At 35.7% G+C, this 26650-nt stretch overlaps 1 protein-coding gene across 1 annotated transcript in view; it reads left to right on the top strand.

Annotated features, from left to right (window-relative positions):
- LOC110373694 (adenylate cyclase type 2) overlaps positions 1–26650 on the top strand; it is a 217996-nt gene that overhangs the window by 170861 nt on the left and 20485 nt on the right. The window contains exons 6-9 of the mRNA XM_064036823.1: positions 8377–8589; positions 22615–22742; positions 23857–24015; positions 25966–26098. Of these exons, the coding sequence (XP_063892893.1) occupies positions 8377–8589; positions 22615–22742; positions 23857–24015; positions 25966–26098 (633 nt within the window). The remainder of the gene's footprint in view (positions 1–8376; positions 8590–22614; positions 22743–23856; positions 24016–25965; positions 26099–26650) is intronic.

Genomic DNA, 26650 nt, shown 5'->3' with positions numbered 1-26650 from the left:
ACATATTATATTGTTTTCAAAGCTGCAAGGGTCTACGTGACATATTGCAAGTCCGAATAGTATCTTAAATGAATATATTAGAACGCGTTGGCTTTGAGGTGTCATAATACTTACAATTTATTGACGAGTTAAAGGTTGTTTTAATATAAGCTGTTAATAAAGTGATTAATTTATTATTTCGTGTATGTGATAAGTTAGTACCTGCCTGTGATAGTTTAAAGGTAATCAATGACAATACCTAACATTATCATCCTCCAAGCCCTTTTCCCAACTATGTTGGGGTCGGCTTCCAGTCTAACCGGGTGTAGCTTACCAATGCTTTACAAGGTGCGACTGCTCTATCTGACCTCCTCAACCCAGTTTCCCGGGCAACCCGATACCCCTTGGTTAGACTGGTGTCAGACTTTCTGGCTTCTGACTACCAGTAACGACTGGCAAGGATGTTTAATGACAGCCGAGAACTACAGTTTAACGTGCCATCTGAAACACAGTCATTGGTGTCTAAGATATACTTACTACTTAATATAATAAAGACGAACCATTTTTTTCTGAATAAATTGTTTGTTTGCTGAAAACTCCGAAACTAAAGCCTCGAAAAATTATTTGCTGTTGAGAAGGTAGATTATCCAGTAATATCCCGGGACGCGGGGAAAACACCTATCTATGCTCCCGGTTAGTTATAATGATTTCTATAGGCATTTCTTTTGAACAATTTCCAAGGAACTCCCTAAAGTGTTAATCATAGCTTTTACTGGAAAAATAAGTAAGCAATGCTTACTTTCCTTATTTATGAAACCGAATATAATAAGTAATTTCCTAATTTGCAGAAACTTACGTAAACTTTTACTCATCAGAAATGCGAAGAATTCTTTTATTTGTTTACAAAAGATAACGGAGTACAAAAGAAAGATTATAAGTGAAGACTGGCACAGTTATTTTACAAGTGTGTCAGGCGCATGTTACTGCTAAATAAAGGTTTTTGGCATTTACCAAATTAACTAATAGCTGCTGTAGTTTGGTATGTATTCTATTCGGCTTTTTTGTATGGCATTTGTAAAGAGTAAAGAGATATATAGAGATTAGATATATAAATATTTGTAAAGAGATTTTCTGACTAGGTAAGATGCGAGTAAGTAATTTTATTTCATTAGCACTGTAAGTAATATTGCAATGTTCAGCTAATGATGGAACAATTAATTGATATTCTTATCAATATAATGTAATACCTAGTGTGAATATTTAAATTATATAAAATGTCATCGATAACTACATAATTTACCTACATATTACAATCTAAATTTCCAAATATCCGTTTTTCAACCTAAATCAATAAATTGAACTAGTTAACTAAACGCCATTTAATTATTATTTAATCGTCGAACAACGGACTCCAATTAATTGACATGATCATTAAAAATCGATCTAGAATAGTTATCTAATTATTACCTATTACGTAAAAAACAAAAATATTTTTAAAATATTTTATAGTTAAAAAGGTCATGTTAAATATATTGACCTAGACAGCTTTTAGAAAGGCCTAGAAAAATATTGACTGTAACATATTAATATCTACATCATTTAGGCTGATAATAGTGATAGCTAAATGACCGTGTTACTTGTGATAAACTAAGATTGTACTTAAATGCATTGGGCACAAAGTATGAGGCAGCCATGACAGATTACATTTTTGAGGTAATTCCTCTCACGTATTTTAGGTATACCACTAATATAATTATTAATAATATATTATAAACAGAATATAATTAGCTTCAATATCATTTGGTCTACTGGTAAAAACATAAATGGTATTTCAGGGATTTCTGTTACCTACTCTCATCCTGAAGTCTTGTCTGTGAATAAAATAAAATATCCTGTTAATTTTCCCGGTGCTTAAATGTTATACTTATCACCAAAGTAAACAAGATTTTGCGAGCATTAAATTAATGAAGACTTCAATATTTTCAGATGAAAAATAACAAGACGACCCCTCTTCCCGTGGGTACAGCGGGAGGGACAGGGACGTCAGACTTTTGCTGACTAAAACCCACCCTTGTTCTTTCTTGAACCCTTTGTGCATCAGGGCGGCGGTGACTCTTGCACACAATCCCAGAATGAGCGCTTACCTATAATTCCAACAAATAATTAATTTTATGATCGCAAACCTGATGACGATTTCCACGTAGAAAAACAATGGTGACCACAGCCTTTGTGAAATCTTGACACGCGATGCGAAGTTCGTCATAACGCCCAATTTGACCGACAGCTCTTTGAGTGTGTAACTAATATGGAGCGCGTCACATGATGGACAGCACGTAGGCTGTGACGTAGACTAGTGAACAAAAGGGAGTTTTTTTTGGGGTGTTCGAAAGTTTGTATAATATTTGGTATGGAATTAAAGATATAGGGACATAATTGAGTGGTTTGGTTTTTCAATGCTTACTTAACTTAATATTGAACACATTTGTTTTTTAACGTTAAATAATTGACGTTACATGTTCAACTTGAAAAAGTACTGCTTTCTATACTTTGTAATTTAATTTACTTTGACTACTATCGGAACAGATGGTTTTATACACAACTAACTTAGTTTATGCATTTTTGTTCGAACACTGAATCAGAATCCAAAAATGTCTACTTGAGCGTGAAGGGTAGATGTTTGTAACTAAAATATCAAGACGAGCAACTCATTAGTCTGCCCAGGCCATGAATGCTGTAAAGGATCCGAAACGTCAGGATTAAATAATATTAATATAACCGCGATAAAATCCGTAAAAGTTTTATTTAAATGTCTACTTGATTTTTAAATTGATTGCTTGATTGCCAGTCAAAATTCTGTACTTACCTACGACGTCACTAGTACCAGGACATCACGACTTGTTCCACTTTCACATCCTCAAGGCTTTGAAGTGATAAATGATTGAATTCGGACCAAAGGACCAGTTTTCATTCAACCTTGAGAAATAATAAAATACCGTTTTCTGAGTCACTTGCTTACGGTGCGTCCTATGTGAGCGAATCAAATGCGAACGCAAAGCGACGCGATGAGACGTCAAACTGACAAAACAGTTGATATTTGTACGTGACGTTAAGTTAAGAATGTTACTTGCGAGATGAAGGCAGATAGAAGAGTATGAAGGAGAAAACATGCTGCGCCGAACCCAAGTAAAATTGGGATAAGGACAGGAGGATAATGATGACGCTGTGCCTCGTACATTTTTGAATTCGATTTAGGTCGCTTTGCATTCGCTTTGATTCGCCCATGTAGGACGCACCCTCAACCTTTTAGAGGAAAAATTTATAAAATTAGGCAGAAAAACGACGAATGCTCTTAAAAAGAATAAAAATGGTTAATCGATACCAGGAATCCGTATTATTTTTCTTAGAAGATATGGTCTGATCTACAGATTTTTTATTTTCCTTCCTTTATATTTTACTAGCCGTTTTCCCGCGGTTTCACCCGCGTCTCGTGGGAGCTACTGCCCGCACCGGGATAAAATATGGCCTATGTTACTCGCATATAATATAGCTTTCTAATGGTGAAAGTATATTTAAAATCGGTCCAGTAGTTTTTGAGTTTATCCATTACAACCAAACAAACAAACAAACAAAGTTTTCCTCTTTATAATATTAGTATAGATTAATCATCATCATTCCATTATTATCTTAAATCCGTGTTCCATTCGTGTCTCGTATTAACTTCTTAATACACCCGGGTATAAAGTGGTAGGTATATTGGCTCCCACACTGAAATAAAATCCTTCAGTCTCATTCAAAACAGACCATTCCTTTTTGAGAAAACGCGCATTCTTGCAACCAAACTAACAAAGTTTTCCAATTTATAATATCATTACCTATAACATTTGTGTAAAGTCTTGTTTCCAAGTTTTTATATACGACGAAGAACAATGCTTGAAAACGTAAATCAACAAAAAAAGTAATTTCTAGGTTTTACCGTTTCTTTCACAAATTATGATTATCATCAATGATGTCATGTTTCAGTCAAAAGTCCGGAGTCAACGGATTTCACAATTACTATTTATCTTAATGTATGTTACGTATGATAATTTACATTACTCATCTTTTATGTCTATAACAGTTAGATTGCATTTTTATATTAAATCGTGCCTAATATTATTACGTAAATTTTTGTAGCCAGTATAGCCAAAGGACACAGGTTTACACATCATCCTCATCCTCCGAGCCTTTTTCCCAACCATGTTGGAGTCGGCTTCCAGTCTAACCGAATTTAGCTGAGTACCAGTGCTTTACAAGAAGCGACTGCCTATCTGACCTCCTCAACCCAAGTTACCCGGGCAACCCAATACCCGTTGGTTAGACTGGTGTACATGTACTAAAAATGTTAGTTTATCCATAACATTACAAATATTAAACTTATCAGGTTTTTTTCAGAATCAGATTCTATAGGAATTTTTGTTCGCAACGAGATCAAGGTTCGATAGTTACGTAAAAAATACAAATATCCTAAGTAATAGGTAACCTCTACATTTTTGGGAAGTCCGTTAAATTCGTCCCAAATTTTCAGGATAAAATTCATTCACTACTTCAAAATGGCTCCGCATTACAAACAGACAATTAATAATTTGATATCCCCATTCATAAGAAAACGTAACATTACACACATACATACATACTTACGTCATACTTTAGTTCTGTCTGTGCGCAAGCCACGCCCCCTGGTGATTCCCTGATTACTCACACACTCACACTTCTAAGAAATACACTGCGTTGCAAATTAAATGAATCAGCCCGTAATTTGTATTTTTTACTAAGACGTTTTATTTTTACGTGCCCATTATCGCAGTGGGATGTCAAGATTTCCCCCAAAATTATGTTTTCTTGTCTTGTCTTGGTATTTTTGGAAGAAAATTTGTTTTTTTTTGTTGAATTTAGGTTACGTAAACTGTAAAGGATTTGGTTTGGTATTAGGATTTTTTTGTGATGATATAATTTTTGCAGGATGTTTAACTGGCATCTGGATATTTGGCATAATAATGGAGTAAATCCTCCACAATAGTGGAGGTGAAAAATTATGTTTTTTGTGGATGCATTTATGACATTATTTTCATAAGGCTTACCTAAGGATAAAAAGAATTTGATGTTTTTTTTAATATTTTTCGAAAAGTTATGATCTAATGTTTTTTTTTTATAAAAAATACTTTTTCCGAATTCGTCTGCGTGATCCACAAAGGTACCCACATCCGTATCAGGTGACTGCTTGCCGGGATTTCCCACTCCACCTGAAAAAAAAAACGACTTCCAAAACCCAGAAAAAACCTAACCAACTCACTTTCACATTTATCATCATCCTCCGAACCTTTTCCCAATCCTGTTGGGGTCGGCTTCCAGTCTAACCGGATTCAGCTGAGTACCAGTGCTTTACAAGAAGCGACTGCCTATCTGACCTCCTCAACCCAGTTACCCGGGCAACCCGATACCCCTTGGTTAGACTGGTGTCAGACTTACTGGCTCATTTTCACATTTATAATGTGGAGATAATAATAGCAAAAGATTATTGAAACAAGTCAACAGTTATTTTCCTGACAAGTTTCTTTAAAAAATCACGGGCATTGCCCCGTAGAGTGACGTTAATATGTTTGGTGCTTACGTCATCAAAATCCTGCTATATTTTTTCCATTTATTAGTAGGTACCAATTCAGTATTGCCTTAACCCATTAGAGGTCAAACAAAAAGTACTTATATTATTCTGGAGTTTTCTTTATTTTCATATAGAATTGGGAACAGAAAAACACAAAATACAAGAAAAATGTGAAAATTCGTAGTTTTCATGAAATTACAGGGGTGTACTCAACTGAGTACAATGACCTCCTGTGTATAAAGATGTTCGAATAATAATTTTTCGACACAAAGTGTTTTTAGATACGTCATACTCTGCCAAAGAACTCTCGAATGACAAGTTACACGTCGTAGCTGTTTTTCTATTTTGACGGGATAGTGTTCAACTCCAACTTGATGAAGGCCATCGACTATTGATGCAGCATGGCGCGATTTTATTCGTTCGTTGTATCAGCCGAAAGAGGCCCACAGCTGGACAAAGGCCTCCCCTCACGTTTACCACATTGCTCGATCTTTAGCAACCCGCATCCAGTGCTTCCCGATGACCCTGGCCAGATCTTTCGTTCTTCTAGTCGAGGGCCTGCCCATGCTGCGCCTTCCATGTTGTGGTTTCCACTAAAGAACAGCCCCATCGGCCATCTGTTCTGCAAGCTACATGCCTTACCCATTACCACTTCAGCTTTGCAATTCTTCGGGCCAAGTCGGACTTTGGTTCTTCTGCGGATCTCCTCATTTCAATCTCGCAGAGAAACTCCTGGCATAGCCTCTCGTTGTTCTTTTTTTTTGAGACTGAGACTTTGAGCTTCCTCTCGAGGCTCATAGTTTACCGGCGACTATTATTGGTTCACCTTGGCGAAAATGATATCGTGCGATATGACTGCGAAACTCCATAGAACTACTATTACTCCTTGCATAAAAAGGCCACGCATTAGCAAATGCCATGTACAGTACAGCAATTCTGTCCAGTGAGACAGACTGGTAGAGTTCATCCTCACGTCCCATATTGTTATTGTTTCTTTGGAATAGCCCGATATCGCTATGGCTACCTTCTCCTTCTTTATTCACACCACACCATTACACCATCTTTTGATTGTCCTCTGTGGTTCAATAGTGTCATAGTTGATTGCCATGGTATCCAGATGATATCAATAGTACCAGCTATGTCTCACGGTTGTCGATATGCTGCTGTATCCTTATTAGGACTCTCCTCTTCATCAGGCAATGCACACGTGTACAAAACGGCTTCAATAACTTCTTCGAACCCCTTAGTAGCTTTTTATTCAGGAAAATGTTGCTTCTACACAGTAAGGAATTTGAAAAAATAATAGTTATTTTACTTACCTATGTTGTCATTGTACTCAATCGAGTACAGTCGTTTTTATATGAACCTAGTTTCATTTGAGGTACGAAATACTTATTATATTGTTATTTATATATTTTTTTGATATGTATTTTGAAATAATCTTACGAAAAAAACAACTAAAAAGTAGCAATAATAAAAAAAAAAACTAAAAATGACAACATACCTCAACAACATTTCGGAAGCACAACTTCAACTGGATTTTTTTGTGAAAAAAAATCACGCTACGCACATAATATTTTTCATATAGTAAAAGGGTGTTATAATCAAGTAAAATAACAAGGTTAACTACATTAACTTTACGAGATCTGTTATTTACACTTAGGAATATGACTGTACTCAATCGAGTACAGTGACTTCTAATGGGTTAATCATGACTAGCCTACGTCATAGTCATAGTGAAGTGTTTACCTAAGCAAAAAATATTACTGTTATAATGAGTACCCTATGTCATTTTTTGTGTTTTTTTCCTTCTATTTGGAATTAATGTTTTGTCATAACATAAACCCTGAATGTCTGCAAGTCAATGCCATCTGTGTCATGAAGTTTTAGAGTCATGAGTGAGTAAGATGATGAGGTGTTTTAGTGACCCTGTTTATGTTCTAGAACCCGCATTGTAATGTAACTGCATTGTAGAGTTACTTACACATATGAATTATTTTAGAGGATATGAAATGGTATCCAATATATTACCAATATGCTCTAATATCTTCCTACATAGGTGTTAAGGTAAATGATCTGTAACTAACACACACTCACACAAATTATGATTTTATTGCGCTCTAAGCACAATTTATATTTTATTTGCGTTCAAAACTTTTATATTCAAGTTTCTTTAGTTTCTTATTGTGACCACAACATTTTAACCTTCTTACCTTTCTAGTTTCCTGTCACAAAACGCCAAGAAAAAAATCATTTACACACAATCATATCATTGCTATAACAATTTCGTCAGGCGCTTACATTTTCTTATCAAGCCAATGACCGGGAAAACTTACATAAAGAAAGACAAGTACCTATGACTAATAGGGGATTATATTGAACATCGCAATAAAAGTATAAACACGTCTACTAGGTCCTAAGGTTGATAGCCTGAAGTCATAGACGACTCTTAAGGCTTTTAATACTACCTTAATGCCACTGATAAACCTTCGATAAGTTTTGTTACAGTAGTCTTTTGTTTATTTTTTTTAGATTGTGCGGTGCGTTTAGAGAAATTATACTCCTTAAAAAATTTACTACAAATGCTTCGTATATGATCGATTTTGAATGTTATTTACCTATGTTATTTAGGTACCTGCTAGTGTCTGGGTGTCCGATGACCAGTTTAAATCGGAAATTCAGTCAAATTATAATAATTATGCAAAACTAAACTTCCATTTTAATGTTGGATCTTAATCTCCTATTTCTCCTTGTTCCAGGTGAAACGCTCAATAATGCTCAAAATGGCGGACGCTTGCGCCGACAGCTCAAAACAGACGCGTTTCCACGAGATGCACGTGCAACGTCACAACAACGTGAGCATACTTTACGCGGACATCGTGAACTTTACGCCGCTGTCTGAGCGACTCAGCGCGTCGGATCTCGTGAAGACGCTCAACGAGCTGTTCGGGAGATTTGATCAGATCGCTCAGGTGAGGTTTCTCATCAGATGAGGTTTTTCAGGTAATCTAAGGCTGTGTGCCAAGCAGCATGGATTACTAGCTGTTTTGGTAGCTGTCGCGGTATCCTCCGAAAAGGAGCCTATGTAAGCACCCACCGTGGATAAAATATTGTCAATGTTGTATATCCATACTTACCTCTTACATTGTACCTAAACCAAATTCCCCAAGGGGCAATAGTCTATAATCGAGAGGTCGGTAGATCTCCAAACATTGCGCTATTAAACACACTCAAGAGGCAAATATATTTAGTTCTTAGAAGGCACAGTAAGCCTACATGTAATGTGCAAGCCATATGACTATTAATTTAAAAAATACCTCTGCTATTGTCAGTATCTCCTTCATCATCCTCCGAGCCTTTTCCCAACTATGTTGGGGTCAGCTTCCAGTCTAACCGGATTCAGCTGAGTACCAGTGCTTTACAAGGAGCGACTGTCCTATCTGACCCTCTTTACCCAGTTACCCGGGCAACCCAATACCCCTTTGTTCGACTCAACACTACTCACTCACTCACGTCACTAGTAAAGACTGTCAATATTGTCAGTCTCTTTTTAATAAGGTCAAAAAATAACTCAAACTTGTTTCAAAACATCATTCTATCGCTGACACACTAAAGAAAATTCTGTGATAGAAAGGCTATTACGCTTTATAACATTACAGTATTTCGGTGTTACATTACCAAAGCACCTATTACAGTTCTTTACCTTTATTCTACAAAACCGCTGTTAAAGCCAGTTCATCGATCAGTCCTACGTAACAAGTAATGCATGCCAACTAGACCAGCTGACAGTTGGGATAAAATTCAACAAGTCTCATGAATATGAAATGCAGTTTTGTGCACTCACATTGCAGGAACACGTAATGTACGTGTAACTTTTGTGATGGGTTTTGATAGATGTTTTGTTGGTGTTATGTTTTTGAAAAGTCATTTTAATATTTAAGAAGAATTTGATAAGCATGTGAGTGGCTGTTTTTGTTATTTTAATGTCTTTTTCAAGCAGTTGGGTAAATGTAACATCCGTGTAATGTTATTGCCAAACTAAAACCCCAGAAGGGCGAATTTTTGATCAATCACAAATCCTAGACTTATTGGATATTGAAACGATTAAATTAGGGTCTGTTACACAAAATTTTTCATAATTGTAAAAAAAAAAAATTAATTGCCTCCTTTAATTTTATAGAAGTTTGTTTTGATTCATTCGTTTGATTATTATTAGGTGTATATTATAGAAATTATTGTTAAAGCATTACAAGAACAATAAAAATATCATCCAACAATATAATTACAGTAATCGTAGCTAGTTAAAACACGCGATAAACAATTTCCTGAAAGCGCTCCAGCTTTAGTAGCGCTTACACGGTCCGACTTATTCGTTATAAACACTAATTGATCAACTTGTAACAATCACCGGAATATCCTACGTTTTGTTTAGAGCTAGTTCGTTAGTTTCTAAACTAGTTATTTAGTTAACCACTAGTTTTTAGTTGTTTATCTTTAACTTCGGTAATTAGGTCTAGTAAAATTGTGTTACATTATAGTTGCAGTTATTTACTATGTACTTATATTAGTTGTTAGTAATTCCTAATGGATATGTATTGATAGGAACTGTGTTTAGTTTTAGCAACTTTTTGCCAGCGCACAGTGATTCACTCTAAGGCCATAAATCGAAAAATGTCATCGGCTTATCCCAATTAGATCAACTTACTAAGTGATTAACAAGTTAAGAATCTTCCGAAAACTCTAAATACCAGTGTCATAAGGTCAACTTATTATTCACTTTTGTGCATCGGAAGTTAGCGCATCTCGAGTCTAATTATCGCAACGTGTGAGTCATCAAAACTTAACACTTTGTTTTTGAGTGTCACTATTCCAAATCAAGTGTTTACGTATGGTGACAGTAAGGAAGTCCAAGACCAAGGTATGTACTTCTATTATCAACTACTTTTTTATTTTTTTTAATGCGTTTAATATTTTATTTTATTTTTTTATTGAAGGTAGCGTTTTTGTAGATTTGTTTGGTATACTTTGATTTCATTTGGACCTATAACTTTTTGCTGCTCAGTGCTGCACTTGAGGCAAATGTTTTTCGAATGAAGAGGATGTTCTTATAAAACCATATAAGTTTCATCTGCATCTTTCTGCCCCTTCTTGGGTAAAAGGAGTGTCAAAGTATGCATGTCCATAGTAAAGAAAAAAACTTTATATTTTAAGTTCAGCTTTCATGTTGTTTTAGGTAAAGTTTTCAAATGTTCCGTTTCGAGGACGACTATTTTTGACATTTGGCACTCTAAAGAGGGTAGTCCAAATGAAAAATGCAACATGTCCTGAATACTTTTACAGAAACATCGTGCCTTTCGGATGACATCGAAAATATCAAACTAGAGACTTTAAGTAATAAAATTATGAATGTATGTAAACGAATTTCTCATTATTGGGCAATATCAAATCGTAGTAGGTCTAAGTTTATAGAGAAATATTCAGATTGGCTGAATGTAGTTGAAAATATTGATGTAGAGCGAATTGAGTTACATGTATCTCAGAAGTCTGACAAAGTTGAACCATCAACTTCTTCATTCAGATCCCTTCCTAACAGGTTTACGAAAGTTCCCTGTCAAAAACAAAAGGTACTATCAAAAATTGTACTAGATTTGTTATCTGTTTGTAGTAAATACTTTTGAGCTTGAATGTATTCTGGTATATTTTGTGTTTTGTGTGTATTTGCAAAAAAGGTTGTTCGTGTATTTTTGTTGTTTTATTTTATTCCTTTATGGTTGTTTTTAATATAAATAACCATTATTTATATAGATTTTTCATTAAAAGTCGCAGTATGACATGTTCTAGGTTTATCGTCTAAAACAAAATTACTGCGAGACATTTTTACACCTAAATAGTAATGATATATTTTTTAATGAATGTGGATATGTTATAATTTTAATAATTTACACTTCTCTTAACATATTTCAACGTGTAAAATAAATTAATTAAAAGTATTTGTGAGTTTCGTATTTATGGCCGCCTTTGTATGGAGCGTGAATCACTGTGCAGCGATTCAGCAACGTCACCTTAGAATAACCTCCATTAAAAGTGCCCAGATTAAAAGTAGCCAAAAGTTTGCCTCGAAGAAGGAAATGGCGAAGGATAATAGGACTGAAAGTTTTTGTAATTGTTCCAGCAGTTCCTGAAATAAACGCGTACAGACAACCTCATCAGCTTTATAATATTATGTACAGATCCTATATTTATTGCAGAACTAAAATGGCAGTACAAGTATCTTCCTGCCTAAACGAAAAACACAATAACTGGCAAATATCTTCCCATTCCTACAGGGAAAACATTACCTTGATATTACATTCAAGTCATCGCTTACATACGAAGCTCGCGTTTACTATGAATAAAACACAATTCACGCTTACATTATAGTCTTCGTGAAATACTCAATGTAATAGTATATTTCTTATTTACTCTTACAAAAGGAATATGACAAATCTGTTATTATTAACTAGAGTTCGCCCGTGGTTTCACCCGCGTCCCCAGGAAACTTCTTAAGCTTCATCTTCGATCTCATCTAAATCGCTTCAGTAGTATTTGCGCGAAAGCGTGACAAACAAAGCATTTATAAAGGGAATGAGTTAAAATTATTACGTCTTAAAAAACTTAGTTCTTCTAACAAATGCTCACTTCTTCTTCGTCTTAACATTAGTCCCGTATCCTGACAGGATTCGGTTTCTATCCTTTGACAAATCTTTACTTAAAATCAAATCTCCTGTAAAAGGTAAAATGAGTTTTTTCACTCTAGAACACCTGTACAGATAAAGATAGAATTTTACTTAGAGGTAGGTGCTACCATGGAGACGGCAGTAGGCTACTATTTCAGTGTAGTTCAGGACGCAGACGAAGTCACGGGCAAAATCTAATATATAGGTACAATAAACGTTCCTTTGCCGTCCACATGTTGCGTTATATTGAATTTTCTAGAATGTTAGCTAAGCTCTTGTGTTGTGACTAACAATTTCACTTTACGTCCTAAAATGTTCACCTTTGAAAGCATTTGAAAGTTACAAATGGAGAATGTGGAAAATTGTTTCAGAATTTGCATTTGTTAATAGCATTGTGTGATTATTACATTTTACAATTTACATTATAATTTTCTGGTTTCCTAGTAAATTGTAGTGTTTAGATGCAAAATTGCTGTGTACGGAATAAACATTTAGATATTACACTATTATTTGCCTAGCATATTGATTATTTAGCATATTTATCTTGTATGTCTCTACCAGATCTCGGGACTATAGAGTCCCGGATTTTTGGGAGGCGAACGTGGGGCCGAAGCCAACACGCTGAAGCCCTTTTGAGACAACTTTAATGAAATGGTGACACACAACCGACGATTATCCCTGTATACACTATAGAAATGTACCCAAGGGCAATCCCCGGTTCTGTGCTAAACTATTGCTAACTATGGATGAAAACTACTTGGGCTATTGTGATGGGATGCTAATGGACTAGGAATGGAGAAACTACGGGAACTATGGCACCTGCCGATAACAATGTAATAAATACACGTAAAAATGGCAGGTGGAGACTCGCCAACTCACTTACTGGGCCCCCGGGAATCAGTCACTGAAAAGCAACAAGAGGGCAACAGGTACATGAGCGGCTGAGAAGGGTGAGGATACCTCGGCGGACTTTAAACGCAGATCACGCGCTCCCTGTGGGTCCAGCATCACCGGCCCACTCGCCACTTACCACGAGGCACCTACCCTCCGAGCATTGCTCTAGCGACTCCACTCTGACCGGCCGGTGAAGGCAAGCCAAGAGGCGGGAGACCTATCCCCCGTCATGCTTCACTCCGGCAAGCCGGAGATGGGGGACAGTATACTCTCCCTGGAGCACTCGGATATATAGCCCCGCGGGGTCGCTACTCCCCGTCATCCGCCTCAGATGCCCTGCGGGGCGCATATTTATTATTATTATGATTTTCAAACATACATAATTTAAGTTGGATTTCAGGCTTACCTACTTAAGGATAATAAGCTGCCCCGACGAGTGGTCAGATAGGCAATTGCACCATGTAAAATATGCAGCAGCATCTGTTTAAACTGAAAGGATAGGCTTCCAACACTGTTGGGAAAAGGCTAGACAGATTGAAATAGGATTACAGTCTTACCAAATGCAGCTATAGTAGTTTGGAGTATTTTGCCTAATAACTTTAATATATGGGTGCTATATGGCCAAATTTTTAAAACATAATGCTTTAGGTAAACTTCGATAGCGCTTCCCAATTACAATGTCTGATGAGTTAGGTCATGTCACTGATAAAATATCTAGATCCTACATACCTTAGTTGATGAACAAAGTTTGCTATTCTAAAACGCCGGAGGGAGATCACTGTTGCGGTCAAATGTGATTTGACAAGCTGAATAGGTTTCCCGTGTGGTCAAAGAAAATAGAAAAAGTGGGGTTTGAAGCAGGGCTTTGGCATTCGTTAAATAAATAACGAATAGCTTAGGGGTATTTTTTTAAGTTGATACACTTCGTCCCACTGTTGGTGAAGGGCTCGCCTTTTCGTCTCCAATAAATAATTATGCGAAAGAAGAAGAAACTATTGACTTTGAGAAATCAAATGTAGTATATTTTATAATTATATTAATTAAGTATATTCAAATTGGCAAATCATATTAAAGAATACAACTAAAAAATACCTTAATAACTGTATTCAGATATGCTATATCAAATAATATTCCAAACGATTGCGTATCTTTATGACTACTTAATTTTGACATTCATGGTTGCTATGGTAAAAAATCGAGAATCATTTTGAAGTGGTTTGTGTACCATGTTTGTGTACTACTCATATGCGAACGACGTAAACACTTGAAATTAATGAGGCGTTTTTTTTCTTTTCGTTCCTGTATTTGTAATTGAAATTCTTTTCTGTACATATTTCTAAGTAGGTATCACTAATTAGTAGTCAATACTTCCTTTGAACTCCCACTGAGCACATATTTACGTATAGACAAAGTGAACAACTAACAATCAAACCCAACATGTAATTAAACTAGCCTTTTCTATCCTTTTTCTAACTCTGTGGTCTAGTCCTAGAATTCAATTTATCGCCACTCGTGGCAAGGTCTGCCAGGGAAATACAATCGCTGTCGAACCAACGCAGAAATTGTTCATCTTTGTGCACAAATGTTTAAACGTGATTTCATTTGCACTCGAGTTTCCTTGCTTGTTTGCTTGTCTGTCTGTTGGTTTGTTTGTCTGTTTGTAGGCGCTAACAGTATTGGAGATCATGTTGATTGGGAAAATGTTTGAAATAAATGTGAGTGGGTTAATCTATGTACGGAGGATCTGTTTACTTCTTGCTTGATTAGGTTTAGGGTTAGACTTTTTTTTTAATCTGAGGCTTTAGTATTTTAACTTAGTTTGGGTCCTATAAAATTTACCTGTGTTTTTAAAGTACTTCACAAAACATAGCATAAGATTAATGCCCAATCCTTTTCCCAGTAAGAGGAAGCCTGTGCCCAGCAGTGGGACGATAAAAAGGTTGTAAAATTTTAAAATAATTCTGAAGTAAGTGTAAATCATGTTATAATCATGCTGTAGTGCTTACTTCATCATCATCCTCCGAGCCTTTTTCCCAATCACGTTGGGGTCGGCTTCCAGTCTAACCGGATTCAGCTGAGTACCAGTGCTTTTACAAGAAGCGACTGCCTATCTGACCTCCTCAACCCAGTAACCCGGGCAACCCGATACCCCTTGGTTAGACTGGTGTCAGACTTTCTGGCTTCTGACTACCCGTAACGACTGCCAAGGATGTTCACTGACAGCCGGGACCTACAGTTTAACGTGCCATCCGAAACACAGTCAATGGTGTCTAAGATATACTTAGAAAGTACATACAAACTTAGAAAAGTTGCATTGGTACTTGCCTGACCTGGGATCGACCCCGCGCCCTCATACTTGAGGTTGGTCCTTTACCCACTAGGCCACCACGAGTGCTTACTTACCTACATGTTATTTTATACAAAAATCCCAACAGCACCCTCATACTATAAACTAAGTACGTCACAAAAGCTTAACTCAACTTTGGTCATTAAGTGAACAACCAGCGACCACTCAAGCAGAGAAAACAGAATTCTGTGCATTTTAGCCGAAATGTTATTTTTCAAAGCCTCAAAAAGTCCATCATTTTGTCAGCTGAAAAGCTTTGAAACCAGATCCAGTCTCGCGTCGGCTTTCAGGCTTCAATATTCGTCATACTGAACATATTTCTGATCTGAAAATATTTGAGTGACGGCGTGTTGGGGAGACTTCTTTTTGTCGTTATGCGTTTTTGCCTGCATGTGGTTAGGCATGCGTGCCGCCCGTATCCCATGATATTCTTACCTACATGTTTTACAGTAAGTGAAAAATATCTGCCTGCTTTCGGGTGCAGTCATAGGTACCCACATTAGTTTGTTCAAAATTAATGAATTCTCTATGCAACATATTTAAATTATTTTAAAAGATGAAAATACTGTGAAAGAATGTCTTCATCTATCTCTAGTTAATTTTCGTTTGGTGCCTTGGTGATATACTCTTACGTAGCTCATATAAGAGTAGATCTATTGTTATTTCCACATTAGTATTTCAGAATAAAAGGAAACCCTTCACACCTCACCACATAGGTGAGAATGTGAAATGCTTGTAAGTTAGTAGTTTCTGAATCTGTAGGAATGTTACTATTATTGTTTGAAAAAGAAAACATTCTCTTGTAAGAATACCTGTAAGTATCGTAGGTTTATTTACCTGGATATTATTACTTGTAGGTGTGTTTTCAAGATATTGTTTAGTTTTAAGTTTTCACAAACAAAACAAAGTTTTGTACGTCTTTTGAAGTTCACACCCACGCCGTTATGAGGGATTTGGCTTAGTTAAAACTTTCTATAAAGGATGGTAAGAAATATTAAATGTCTGTAGATAATTATTTCCCAATTTAAAGTTTAATGAATGATCTGTAAGTTTTAGGCGAATTTTGTAGCCTAAATTCCGCGAATTAACGCTACATGTTTTTCCCAACATTTTATGTGATGAGTTTCCGGAAAGTAGCTGTTTCCATAAATTGTTCTGTAATACCTAAACATAGTTTTTACATTCAGGCAAATTCAGGCTTTTAAACAAAATAGACTAACAAGGATTTTAGTAACAAATAAATACTCTTTTGTAAAATTCCCATTTTGCTGGCTGAAATTATTTCATATTTAGCATGTTAAGCTTTGTTCGCAAATTATTTCATGTAGAGGTATTATTTTGATTGTTAGCTACTAAATAAATGGGTTATTTTACCAGAGCTTTATTTACAGTTTGTTTTAATGGAAACAATAGCTAAGTATATCATTTTACCTAAATTTGGTAGTTACATACCTGCTTTATTATGTTTTTATGGCTAGAAACAAATAGCTAGTAGGTTGGTAATTCTGAAAAAAAATGCTACTAGACACTGCTGACCATAGCATGCTTAGATTCTCGACTTAATAATATTTCTACATCATTAAAGGTTTTTTGAGGTCAGTATGCGCCCACGCACCGTTTGTGTCAAAAATAGGTTTGTTTTCCTTTAATATACTTCAGTGGTAGGTAATACAGGTGACAACCTGAACAAAGTTGATACACCCTACCTATCTAAAGTTTCACAACATTGCATAAAAATGCACAATATGCGCATTTAAATAAAGTCATTGGCGATGCACTCGAACTAATCAGTCGTTGTCACTATTTTTATCTTTGTTTACAAACGTATCTTTTATCTACTGTCTTTATTCAAATTATCTCTTGCTCAATCATTGAAGGATAGTTTGAAATCTATAATATAAAAATGAATCGCAAAAATGTGTTGGTAAGCGCATAACTCAACAACGCCTGGACCAATTTAGCTAATTCTTTTTTTGTTGTGTTTGTTATTGTTAGGAGAAGGTTCTTATGAAAAAAAAATTGGGTAAAGTAGAGAAGTCAGTTGACGGGAGCGAAGCCGCGGGCAAAAGCTAGTTATCAATATATTTACATACATACATAGCAGATATTATTAATAGCTTCAGCGATTTCATACTCGTCCCGTGGGAATTGGCTCGTGCACCACGTTAAAAATTAGTTTAACACTGAAAGATTTTGTTGAATGGTCAAAGTCATTCTGAGATAAGTGCGTACAAGTATATAAAAAAAAAAAAACAATAAAATATTAAATTGTATTATTTTAGTATCAATTTTCTTGATAAAAGCAGCAGCCAGTGGCTTCAATGGTATCCTGAGATTTCTTATATTCATACCTAGTTTCATTAAAATCCTTTCTGACCATAATTCACCTACATTGAATAACTGATAGACTAATGCAAAAATTTTGTTGCTATATTTTACATCAGTTGTTTCATTTTAATTAAATAGTGACTATAACTCTCTTATATTTGCACTATAAAAACATTGTGTTACAAATGCAGCACTTTCTCTACATCTACTAATTAATAAACTCATCTGAAACTACACTAATTAATATGAAAATAAGCTTAATTTAAGTAAAAATACATTGTGCATTCCATTATATTTTCTAAGGGTGATTGTACTCGTAAAATAAACAACTTCAGTTTTAATCATAGATGAAGGAAAAATGAGCGGAGATTCCATAAGCAAGGTAGGTCAGGCGCCTTCTTGTAGGTCAAAGCAACGTACGGTAGACGTGATCAGTTACTAGGATTAACGTGGCATTTGGGTTATTTGTCAAATCAAAACCAATATGTAAAAGATTGGTCTTATTAATTGGTGTTGAAAATAATTTGCGGATTCTAAGAAAGGCGTGTGAGGGTCGAATGAGTAACCTTCCTCGTCCCCCGATCACCCGCACTTTGGTGCGTTACTTTCTTTGGAGATTTTGCGTTATGACATCTCCGCTAGTCATTCTGTTCTCCGTGGTTTTATAATATTCATAGTTCTATTTTGCAAAAACTATTTTCATTTTGCTTATTCAATGTTACAGTGGAACAAAACAAACATGTTTTTGAATAGAAAATAAACAAGATTAGCTTTGTTTTTGTTGACTAGTTAGGTAACGAATTGTAATGCTTATTGAAGTCACTTTGACTCACGACTTCGTTTGACTTCGAATTCGCATTATGAAGGCTATATTTTCATCCAAAAATATTTTTTATTGATTACCAACACGTGTCGTACCAAGGTCTGTATTTTAATATATAAAAATGATACATACATAGGTACCTACTTTAAGTGCAATAACTTTTTGAGTCGTTCTGGAATTTAGTTTTCAGTTTTTAAAAGCATAATTTTGAACTACAATAAGTTTGCTCCTTTTTACAGAAGTTTGTTAAAAAGGGCTTGCTTCGCAACTATCTTAAAGCGACTTAACATTATCATTAAACGCAATCGGCCTACCTTTACCATAGCCAGAACCAATTACTCTTTACCATCACATAGTAATTAAACAATCGCTTGAAAGGTTCTACCCACGTGTTTCCATGTTTACCTGTGTATTGTTAGTTCTAAGTTTTAACTACTATATCTACTTTTGTTGGTTCAAGCTTCGTTTGTATGCGGGCTATAGTTTAGACTTGTTTTTGTTTCGGAATAATCTGTTGATAGATCAAGTAGGTGGGGGGATGATCTTCATTTGCATATGGTTGATAGTTTGCTATGTATAGGTGTGCAGATGTGTGTTTGTAGGCTGTTTTATGTAGACTTCTAAGGGTTTTTTTTACTACTTATATTATAAAGTTGAAGAGTTTGTTACTTGTGTGTTTGATTATTTCAGTGTTAGATAGCTCATTTACCGACAATAGTTATTTGTTATACAAGAGTGCAAAGTTGCTTTTTAACCGCGGGCTCAATTTTGATGACCGAGCAAGCGGAGGGTTCTAAGGTTAAAAAGCAACTTTGCACTCTTGTATAACAAATAACTATTATCTGGGTCTGCGGAGTAGTTACTATGGTCCGCGGATGAAACCACTGGCTTTAGCTAGTAGACTATACCATACTTGTTCTCTTGTTTATAATTAAATCTACTTATGGGAAGGCATTTCATAAATAGTTATGGGTGAAATCATATAGAAAATTACGTCATTTTATAGTGCTGTTACAACGCGGCCGAAGTCGAAGGATTTAACTACTATACTTTAAAGATAATATTCATATGTAAATCGTTTAATCAAACTAGACCTACATGACTCATTCTTGTTTACAACCATAAACTAAGTTTCAGTATCATAAAATTTAATTTTCAGCGATATTCAGTTAACTTCGGGACGTTAACTTGTCTATTTGTAACGCTCATAAAACAGCAGTTAGTTTAATGTAATCAGTGTGGTTCGCATGCATATGCATGATAATATTATGCACGGTTCATGTATGAACCGTTAAAGAGTTATAGTCGAAGTAAAATATAGTTTATGACGTGGAAATAGTTAAATTTTATGGTTATTGTTTTACTTGTGTTGTAGACGAAGTTTAAGAAATAGATTTGTTTTGTTTGCAGGAAGTTATACCTAATTGATCGATGTTTGAAACTTACTTACCTTTGCGATATTATTGAATTGTTTAGCAACGCAAATCATCAGACGTAAATCTAAGAAAAACATAAAAACAAAAATGTATTTTCCTGGCGTAGGAAAACCCGTATAAAATATGTAGTATGATCCTTTCCTTCTGTTTATTATATTTCATTCACATAATCTTATTATGTTTATTTATTATTTCATAAAAAGTAAAATATCTCTACAAACGGATGTTATTGTTTGAGAGAAAAGCATTGAAAGCTCAAAGTGGTGTTTAAGGAAAAATATTAACATTGTAACTGAAAGGTTATAAGCGACGCAACCTTTATTGGCACTTACGTTCTTTTCACTGAAAACTATCTATGGACTTATTTTTCTAAAGCTGAAAACGATATGTGTTTACATACACAGATAATATGTGCATATGCACCTATATCATGTATAATGGCAGGCACGGAAAAAAATATTTCAGATCAGTTTCCTTAGTTTCTAGAATCTCAAAGAAAAGTTGGGTATCATTCATCATCATTATTAGTTGTCAAGCTCAATTTTGTCGACAATCAACCAAAAGCCATTCAGCTCTAAAATAGGCTATATTTATTCAAACAACAAACTAAGATCATCTATAAAGTACTAGTACATAAGCTAACATGTTCTTCGATAAGCTGAAATGTTGGCAAACAATTTTTCACATCAATGAAAGGGATTATCTTCGAGCGAGTCTTGTCCTCATACAAAGAGATTGATGGGGAAGTGCAGTGGCTCTCAACATTGCAACAACTTACTGAACTTTATTAGTTTGGCTGAAGTAGCTCAGTTTAATAGGGAGTCGAAACCATGCAAGCACCAATACCTATATTTTTCAGTTTTCTATGCAAGAAATGTTTCACCATGTAAACTGTTGATTTACGCTGAAAGGAAAACATTGAAAGTCTAAAATGCCTTGTGATATATCTTGTACTATTTTTTCAGCATTTAAACTCAAACTCAAACTCAAAATCGTTTATTCAAATTAGGCTGATAAATCAGCACTTTTCGAACGTCAAAAGGGACAAAGCATCATGTTGGCCTACTAAACCTTAAATATGTAACATAAGAAATCATAGATTTCATGAAATTTCGCAAACACACTGATTGCCTATATAGATGCAGATAGTAAATGCAAATTAACAAGAACCTACACTGTTATTGAACCCGTGTTGAACTTTGAGAAACCTTGACTGTAAAATCGATGGATACGTAGTTTTAAACTTAGCTGAAGTGGTTTAGTGATTGATGGAGTTCTGCCAAGATCCTTATCGATTACTGTCGTTAGGTTTATAGTGGCTCAACTCAGGCTTTCTAGGTTTTTTATGTCTTGGTTTCTGAAATGCTTTTATTTATTTGACAGGGTGCTTCTTGATAGCTGCTGAACGTGGTGGTATTGGATACATTAAGATTAAGAATAAGTAGATAAAAATGCATTTTTTTAATCAAATTAAATTATTTATTGTTTCATTCTCGATATACTTTCTAACTTGTTTTTTATCTAGCAGAGAACTGTTGTGAGCGAGCATCACAAAACTACCATATAGAAACTAACTGTCTTCTTAGGGCCTCAAATACAAAATTTTGTTATTGCCTCTTTGTTGTGAGGTATCCAACAAGAAAATAAAATTTTGTGTGTGAAATAGTCCCATTAGTACATGAGTTGAAGCCGCTGAAATGGATTTTTTCACATACCTGAGACCAATTTCAGAAAGAAAAGTACCTAAGAAAACTCGTTTTGAAATGTAGCTATTTCTTGTGTGAATTTAATGAAAGTCAAGTACCTTTAGTAATGGAAGCTTAATGTTTGTTTTTGTTCTTCTATTGCTTACTTAGTGTATTGTACTTTGCTTGGAAATATTTCAGTTTATATATGTTTTGTACTGAAAAGAGTTGCTTCGTGTTTCGCTTTAACGGTAGATGAACAAAGTCAGTTTGTTCTTTCGAGTCGAGTAGAAAAAGCTTTTAATAATAATGTGCATAGGTATTTTAAAGAAGATTGCATTATTTTAATCTACTTTTGAGTGTTATTTTTAGTGTATCTTACTTGAAATATCAGACAGTACAAAGTGTTATTCACCTTTTTACATTAAGCTAGGATATTTCCAGTAACGTCCCAGGTTTGTGAACGAATAGAAGAAGGAAGAAATTAACACACATGAAAGTTTGGCTCTACGTTTCTCTTCCGTAAATTAATTACTCTGGTAGTAATACAGCCTGTCTGTGCTTCAAAATGAGACACATTTTGCTTTTATCTAAGTATCCACCGTATCTACAAAACTGGACCGAAAATGTACCATATTCGGAACCTACAATTGATATAATTGTTGAATTTTACAATTATAATATATTTTTGCAGGGTTCCAAACAGACCAAAACCTTCCAAATATACTGAGATTAATTTTCCTATAATTATCTTTTCCGTTGTTCCAGGAAAACCAATGCATGCGTATCAAGATCCTCGGCGACTGCTACTACTGCGTGTCAGGCCTGCCGGTGTCCAGGCCCAACCACGCCTACAACTGCGTCAATATGGGCCTGCAGATGATCGATGCTATACGGTAGGTAATATATTCTATTGTGATAGTACCATCAAGATCCTCGGCGACTGCTACTACTGCGTGTCAGGCCTGCCGGTGTCCAGGCCCAACCACGCCTACAACTGCGTCAATATGGGCCTGCAGATGATCGATGCTATACGGTAGGTAATATATTCTATTGTGATAGTACCATCAAGATCCTCGGCGACTGCTACTACTGCGTGTCAGGCCTGCCGGTGTCCAGGCCCAACCACGCCTACAACTGCGTCAATATGGGCCTGCAGATGATCGATGCTATACGGTAGGTAATATATTCTATTGTGATAGTACCATCAAGATCCTCGGCGACTGCTACTACTGCGTGTCAGGCCTGCCGGTGTCCAGGCCCAACCACGCCTACAACTGCGTCAATATGGGCCTGCAGATGATCGATGCTATACGGTAGGTAATATATTCTATTGTGATAGTACCATCAAGATCCTCGGCGACTGCTACTACTGCGTGTCAGGCCTGCCGGTGTCCAGGCCCAACCACGCCTACAACTGCGTCAATATGGGCCTGCAGATGATCGATGCTATACGGTAGGTAATATTATATTCTATAGTGATAGTACCATCAAGATCCTCGGCGACTGCTACTACTGCGTGTCAGGCCTGCCGGTGTCCAGGCCCAACCACGCGTACAACTGCGTCAATATGGGCCTGCAGATGATCGACGCTATACGGTAGGTAAATGCTTCTCTGATGATTTATCTGGGTTGAGGAGGTCAGATAGGTAGTCGCTCCTTGTAAAAGACTGGTACTCTGCACCATCCGGCTAGACAGAAAGCCGATCCAAACATAGTTTGGAAAAGGCTTGGGAGATGATGAATGATGGAAGAATATTAGACATGATCCCTTCCACCTGTTATTTTTTCTCTCAAAATAGTTTTTTTATAAGTCACGTGTTCAAGTTGGTTGCAAATCCTAGTCACTAGAAGCAACAGCGACGGGAGACTACATAGACACTATCCCTCTAAAAAGTCAGTCTGAAAAACTCATTCTTTATTCAAGGCTAGCAATAGTAAAACATCCGCTAAGACTGTTGTTCAGTAAATATCTACTTTTGTCTTTCATTTCTTTAATTTTTCTCCCAGGTTCGTCCGCGAAGCCACGGGTTTCAACGTGGACATGCGCATAGGCATCCACACTGGTAACGTGCTGTGTGGCGTGCTCGGCCTCAGGAAGTGGCAGTTCGATGTCTGGAGCGATGACGTGACGCTAGCCAATCACATGGAGTCTGGTGGTATTGCTGGGTAAGTTTAACACAATATTACCCAGTGGTGGTCAAGTAGATTTGCACTTCCATTTTATGCCTCGAGCATTTCGTGTTTTGTTTTTAGGTAGTACTAGGTATATTTTGACTGCCGTAAAGTCACTATTAGCTAACTTCAACGAGGCAAAGCTATTTGAGGAGATCTCAGATATTTTTATTTATTACAAAGAAAATAAGTCTAAATTATAGTAAGCCCCACAAAATTGTATAATTTTTGTGATTAAAATTGGGCACCTAATATATGATTTGTTTCGAGATAGGTATATACTTAAATATCAATACAAACTAATTTTCAAACTACGTAGGAATATTGGCAAAAAATGAGTGGTCACTCTTTCAACGATTAACAAGCTTAACATACCACAGACCTCAAAATATCCCCGTACCTGTAGTATCCAATGATCCATTTCACGAGCCCATCTCCTGAATAAATAATTCCATTTCCGTAAATCCACATTCACCCCGGATTTAAAACGAAAGAGAATATTACGGATCTAATTCAATTTAATGCGAGGCCTTTAAAACTATTTTCTGTGCACCTTTTTCATGACCCGCTGAATCCATTAAGGCTTTTACTGAGTGCAAAACAAAGGAGGAATGTCTTTACTAATAATTTTAATGAGAATGTAGGTATGTTTTTAAGAGAAAATGATAATGATAGGTATGTGGAGATACCGTCATATGATACTTCTTATCCAGATGCCCAAATTAGTTCAAGCACCCCTAAAGAAAAGTTTTATAAAACTATTGTGTGTCCATCTCTACACGATATTATTAACAACAACTACATGGATTTTCATGCGCTTTCCACCAATGACGAAGAAGGTATCGTGAAAAAGGTGCCATATGCATAAATTATAGCATGTAAAGCCGGGGTATATTAATAGCTTAATAATAAAAAGGTAGCACTATCCACTAATTACGCTTTTAACATTAAGTTTATTACATTTTTAACGTTTTTCAACGAACCTGAGCGCGGACAATGTAATTTGTATTTTAAAATTGTTTTTAAGTGAAAAATTGAGTCTGTCCCGTCTTTGTGAAAATTAATAGCAGCTTGCATGTTCGTAATGACGTTTTATGGAACCTTAACTCTATAAAAGGTTAACCTGTATTTTTCGTCTAGGTATTTTCGTAAATAGAGGTCGATGAGAGATCAATTAACAAAAAATAGGGAAATGAAACACTCACACATACCGATATTTTACTCTATCTATTCAATTTATTTATGTCCAAAAAGAGAATACTGTCTTTTTACACTTCTTGCTGAGAATAAATTCAAAACATGCACAAATTTACAGACACACAAGCACCTTTTCTTTCTACGTAGTAAATAAATAAAAGGCCCAGAACTGTTGACATTAACCCAATTACAACAGCCCTACAGCAATTTAACTAATAAAAAACTTCAAAAGTTCGGATTAAACATAAAAGTTTTATTTACTAGCGCAAAGTTTAAATCAAATTAAAGTATAAAGTTCCTTTTAAGTCAACAGCCCACTTAATAATTGGATTTAGAATGGACGGTGACGTATAAAGCAGTGATGGTAAATAGAAAATGGAAAAGTGGGGGTGGTTTGCGGGAAAGTAATTGCATTCGGTTCTAGTTTAAAATTGATGTAGATAACCGAATTGAAATTAAGGATATAAAAGTTTTTAAGCACATACAAATAATTAATGGGGAAAATTGTATTTTTTCTCATAAAAATGCAAGCGACAGCGAAGCTACGGATTTCCTGGTCGGGTTTTCTCCTGTAAGACCAACTTTTAAATCGATTTTCCACTGAGTAACGAAAATGTGTAAAAACATTACCTCTTGTTATATTTCTTTCATATATAATTACCAGCTCCAAACAGTATTTATTGAAGTACATTTGAAGTGTATTAAGTTTGATAATTTTGTCGTCATCATAATGTTTATTTGTTCCAGACGTGTGCACATCACAAAAGCAACATTACTGCAGCTGGGTGGAAGGTTTGATGTGGAGCCAGGAGATGGAGCTTCAAGAGAGGGCTACCTGGCTGATCATAAAGTGGAGACGTACCTCATAGTTCCACCAAGGGTAAGTCCTTTTAGTATTTTAATACCTTTATCTTTTCTGGAGATTGACCAAAAAGCAGTGACGTAACAATCGATAAATTGAGAGATCGGCAGTGCTCATGTTGCTAAGAATTAACGTCAAGTTTTCCGGTGAAAATGCGTCGACATTGGATATGATGAATGTTTTGTTAATAAGAGTCAATGTTATTCTTCAAGGAATAACTAAAAAAACTTCCTTAAAATCCAAAAAATGCCCATATAAAACCAAGAAATAAATACCACTATCAAGTAACAATTCGGACACATGTCAATAAAGTTTCGTCCCACAAAACTCCATTCTATCTCGTCGGTGTCACACAAAATGGACATACGATAGACAGACTCGCGACTTTCTATTATATCGGAAACATGTCGCGGAAGATAGTGACCTATGGGACTTTATTGTGATAATATAATTGACCAGTCGAGGGAAATAGGCATGGTCTGTAATTCTTGCTTTTTAAATTCTGTGTTCTTCGAACAAATAAAACTGGATGTATCCCATTTTTTTGTGTAAGAGAGTTTGAATAAAAAA

The sequence above is a fragment of the Helicoverpa armigera genome, chromosome 11, assembly GCF_030705265.1.
Source record: "Helicoverpa armigera isolate CAAS_96S chromosome 11, ASM3070526v1, whole genome shotgun sequence".
In the NCBI taxonomy this organism is placed as follows: Eukaryota; Metazoa; Arthropoda; class Insecta; order Lepidoptera; family Noctuidae; genus Helicoverpa; species Helicoverpa armigera.
Note: the sequence above shows the minus strand (reverse complement) of the source record. Positions and strands in the feature narration are given on the sequence as shown.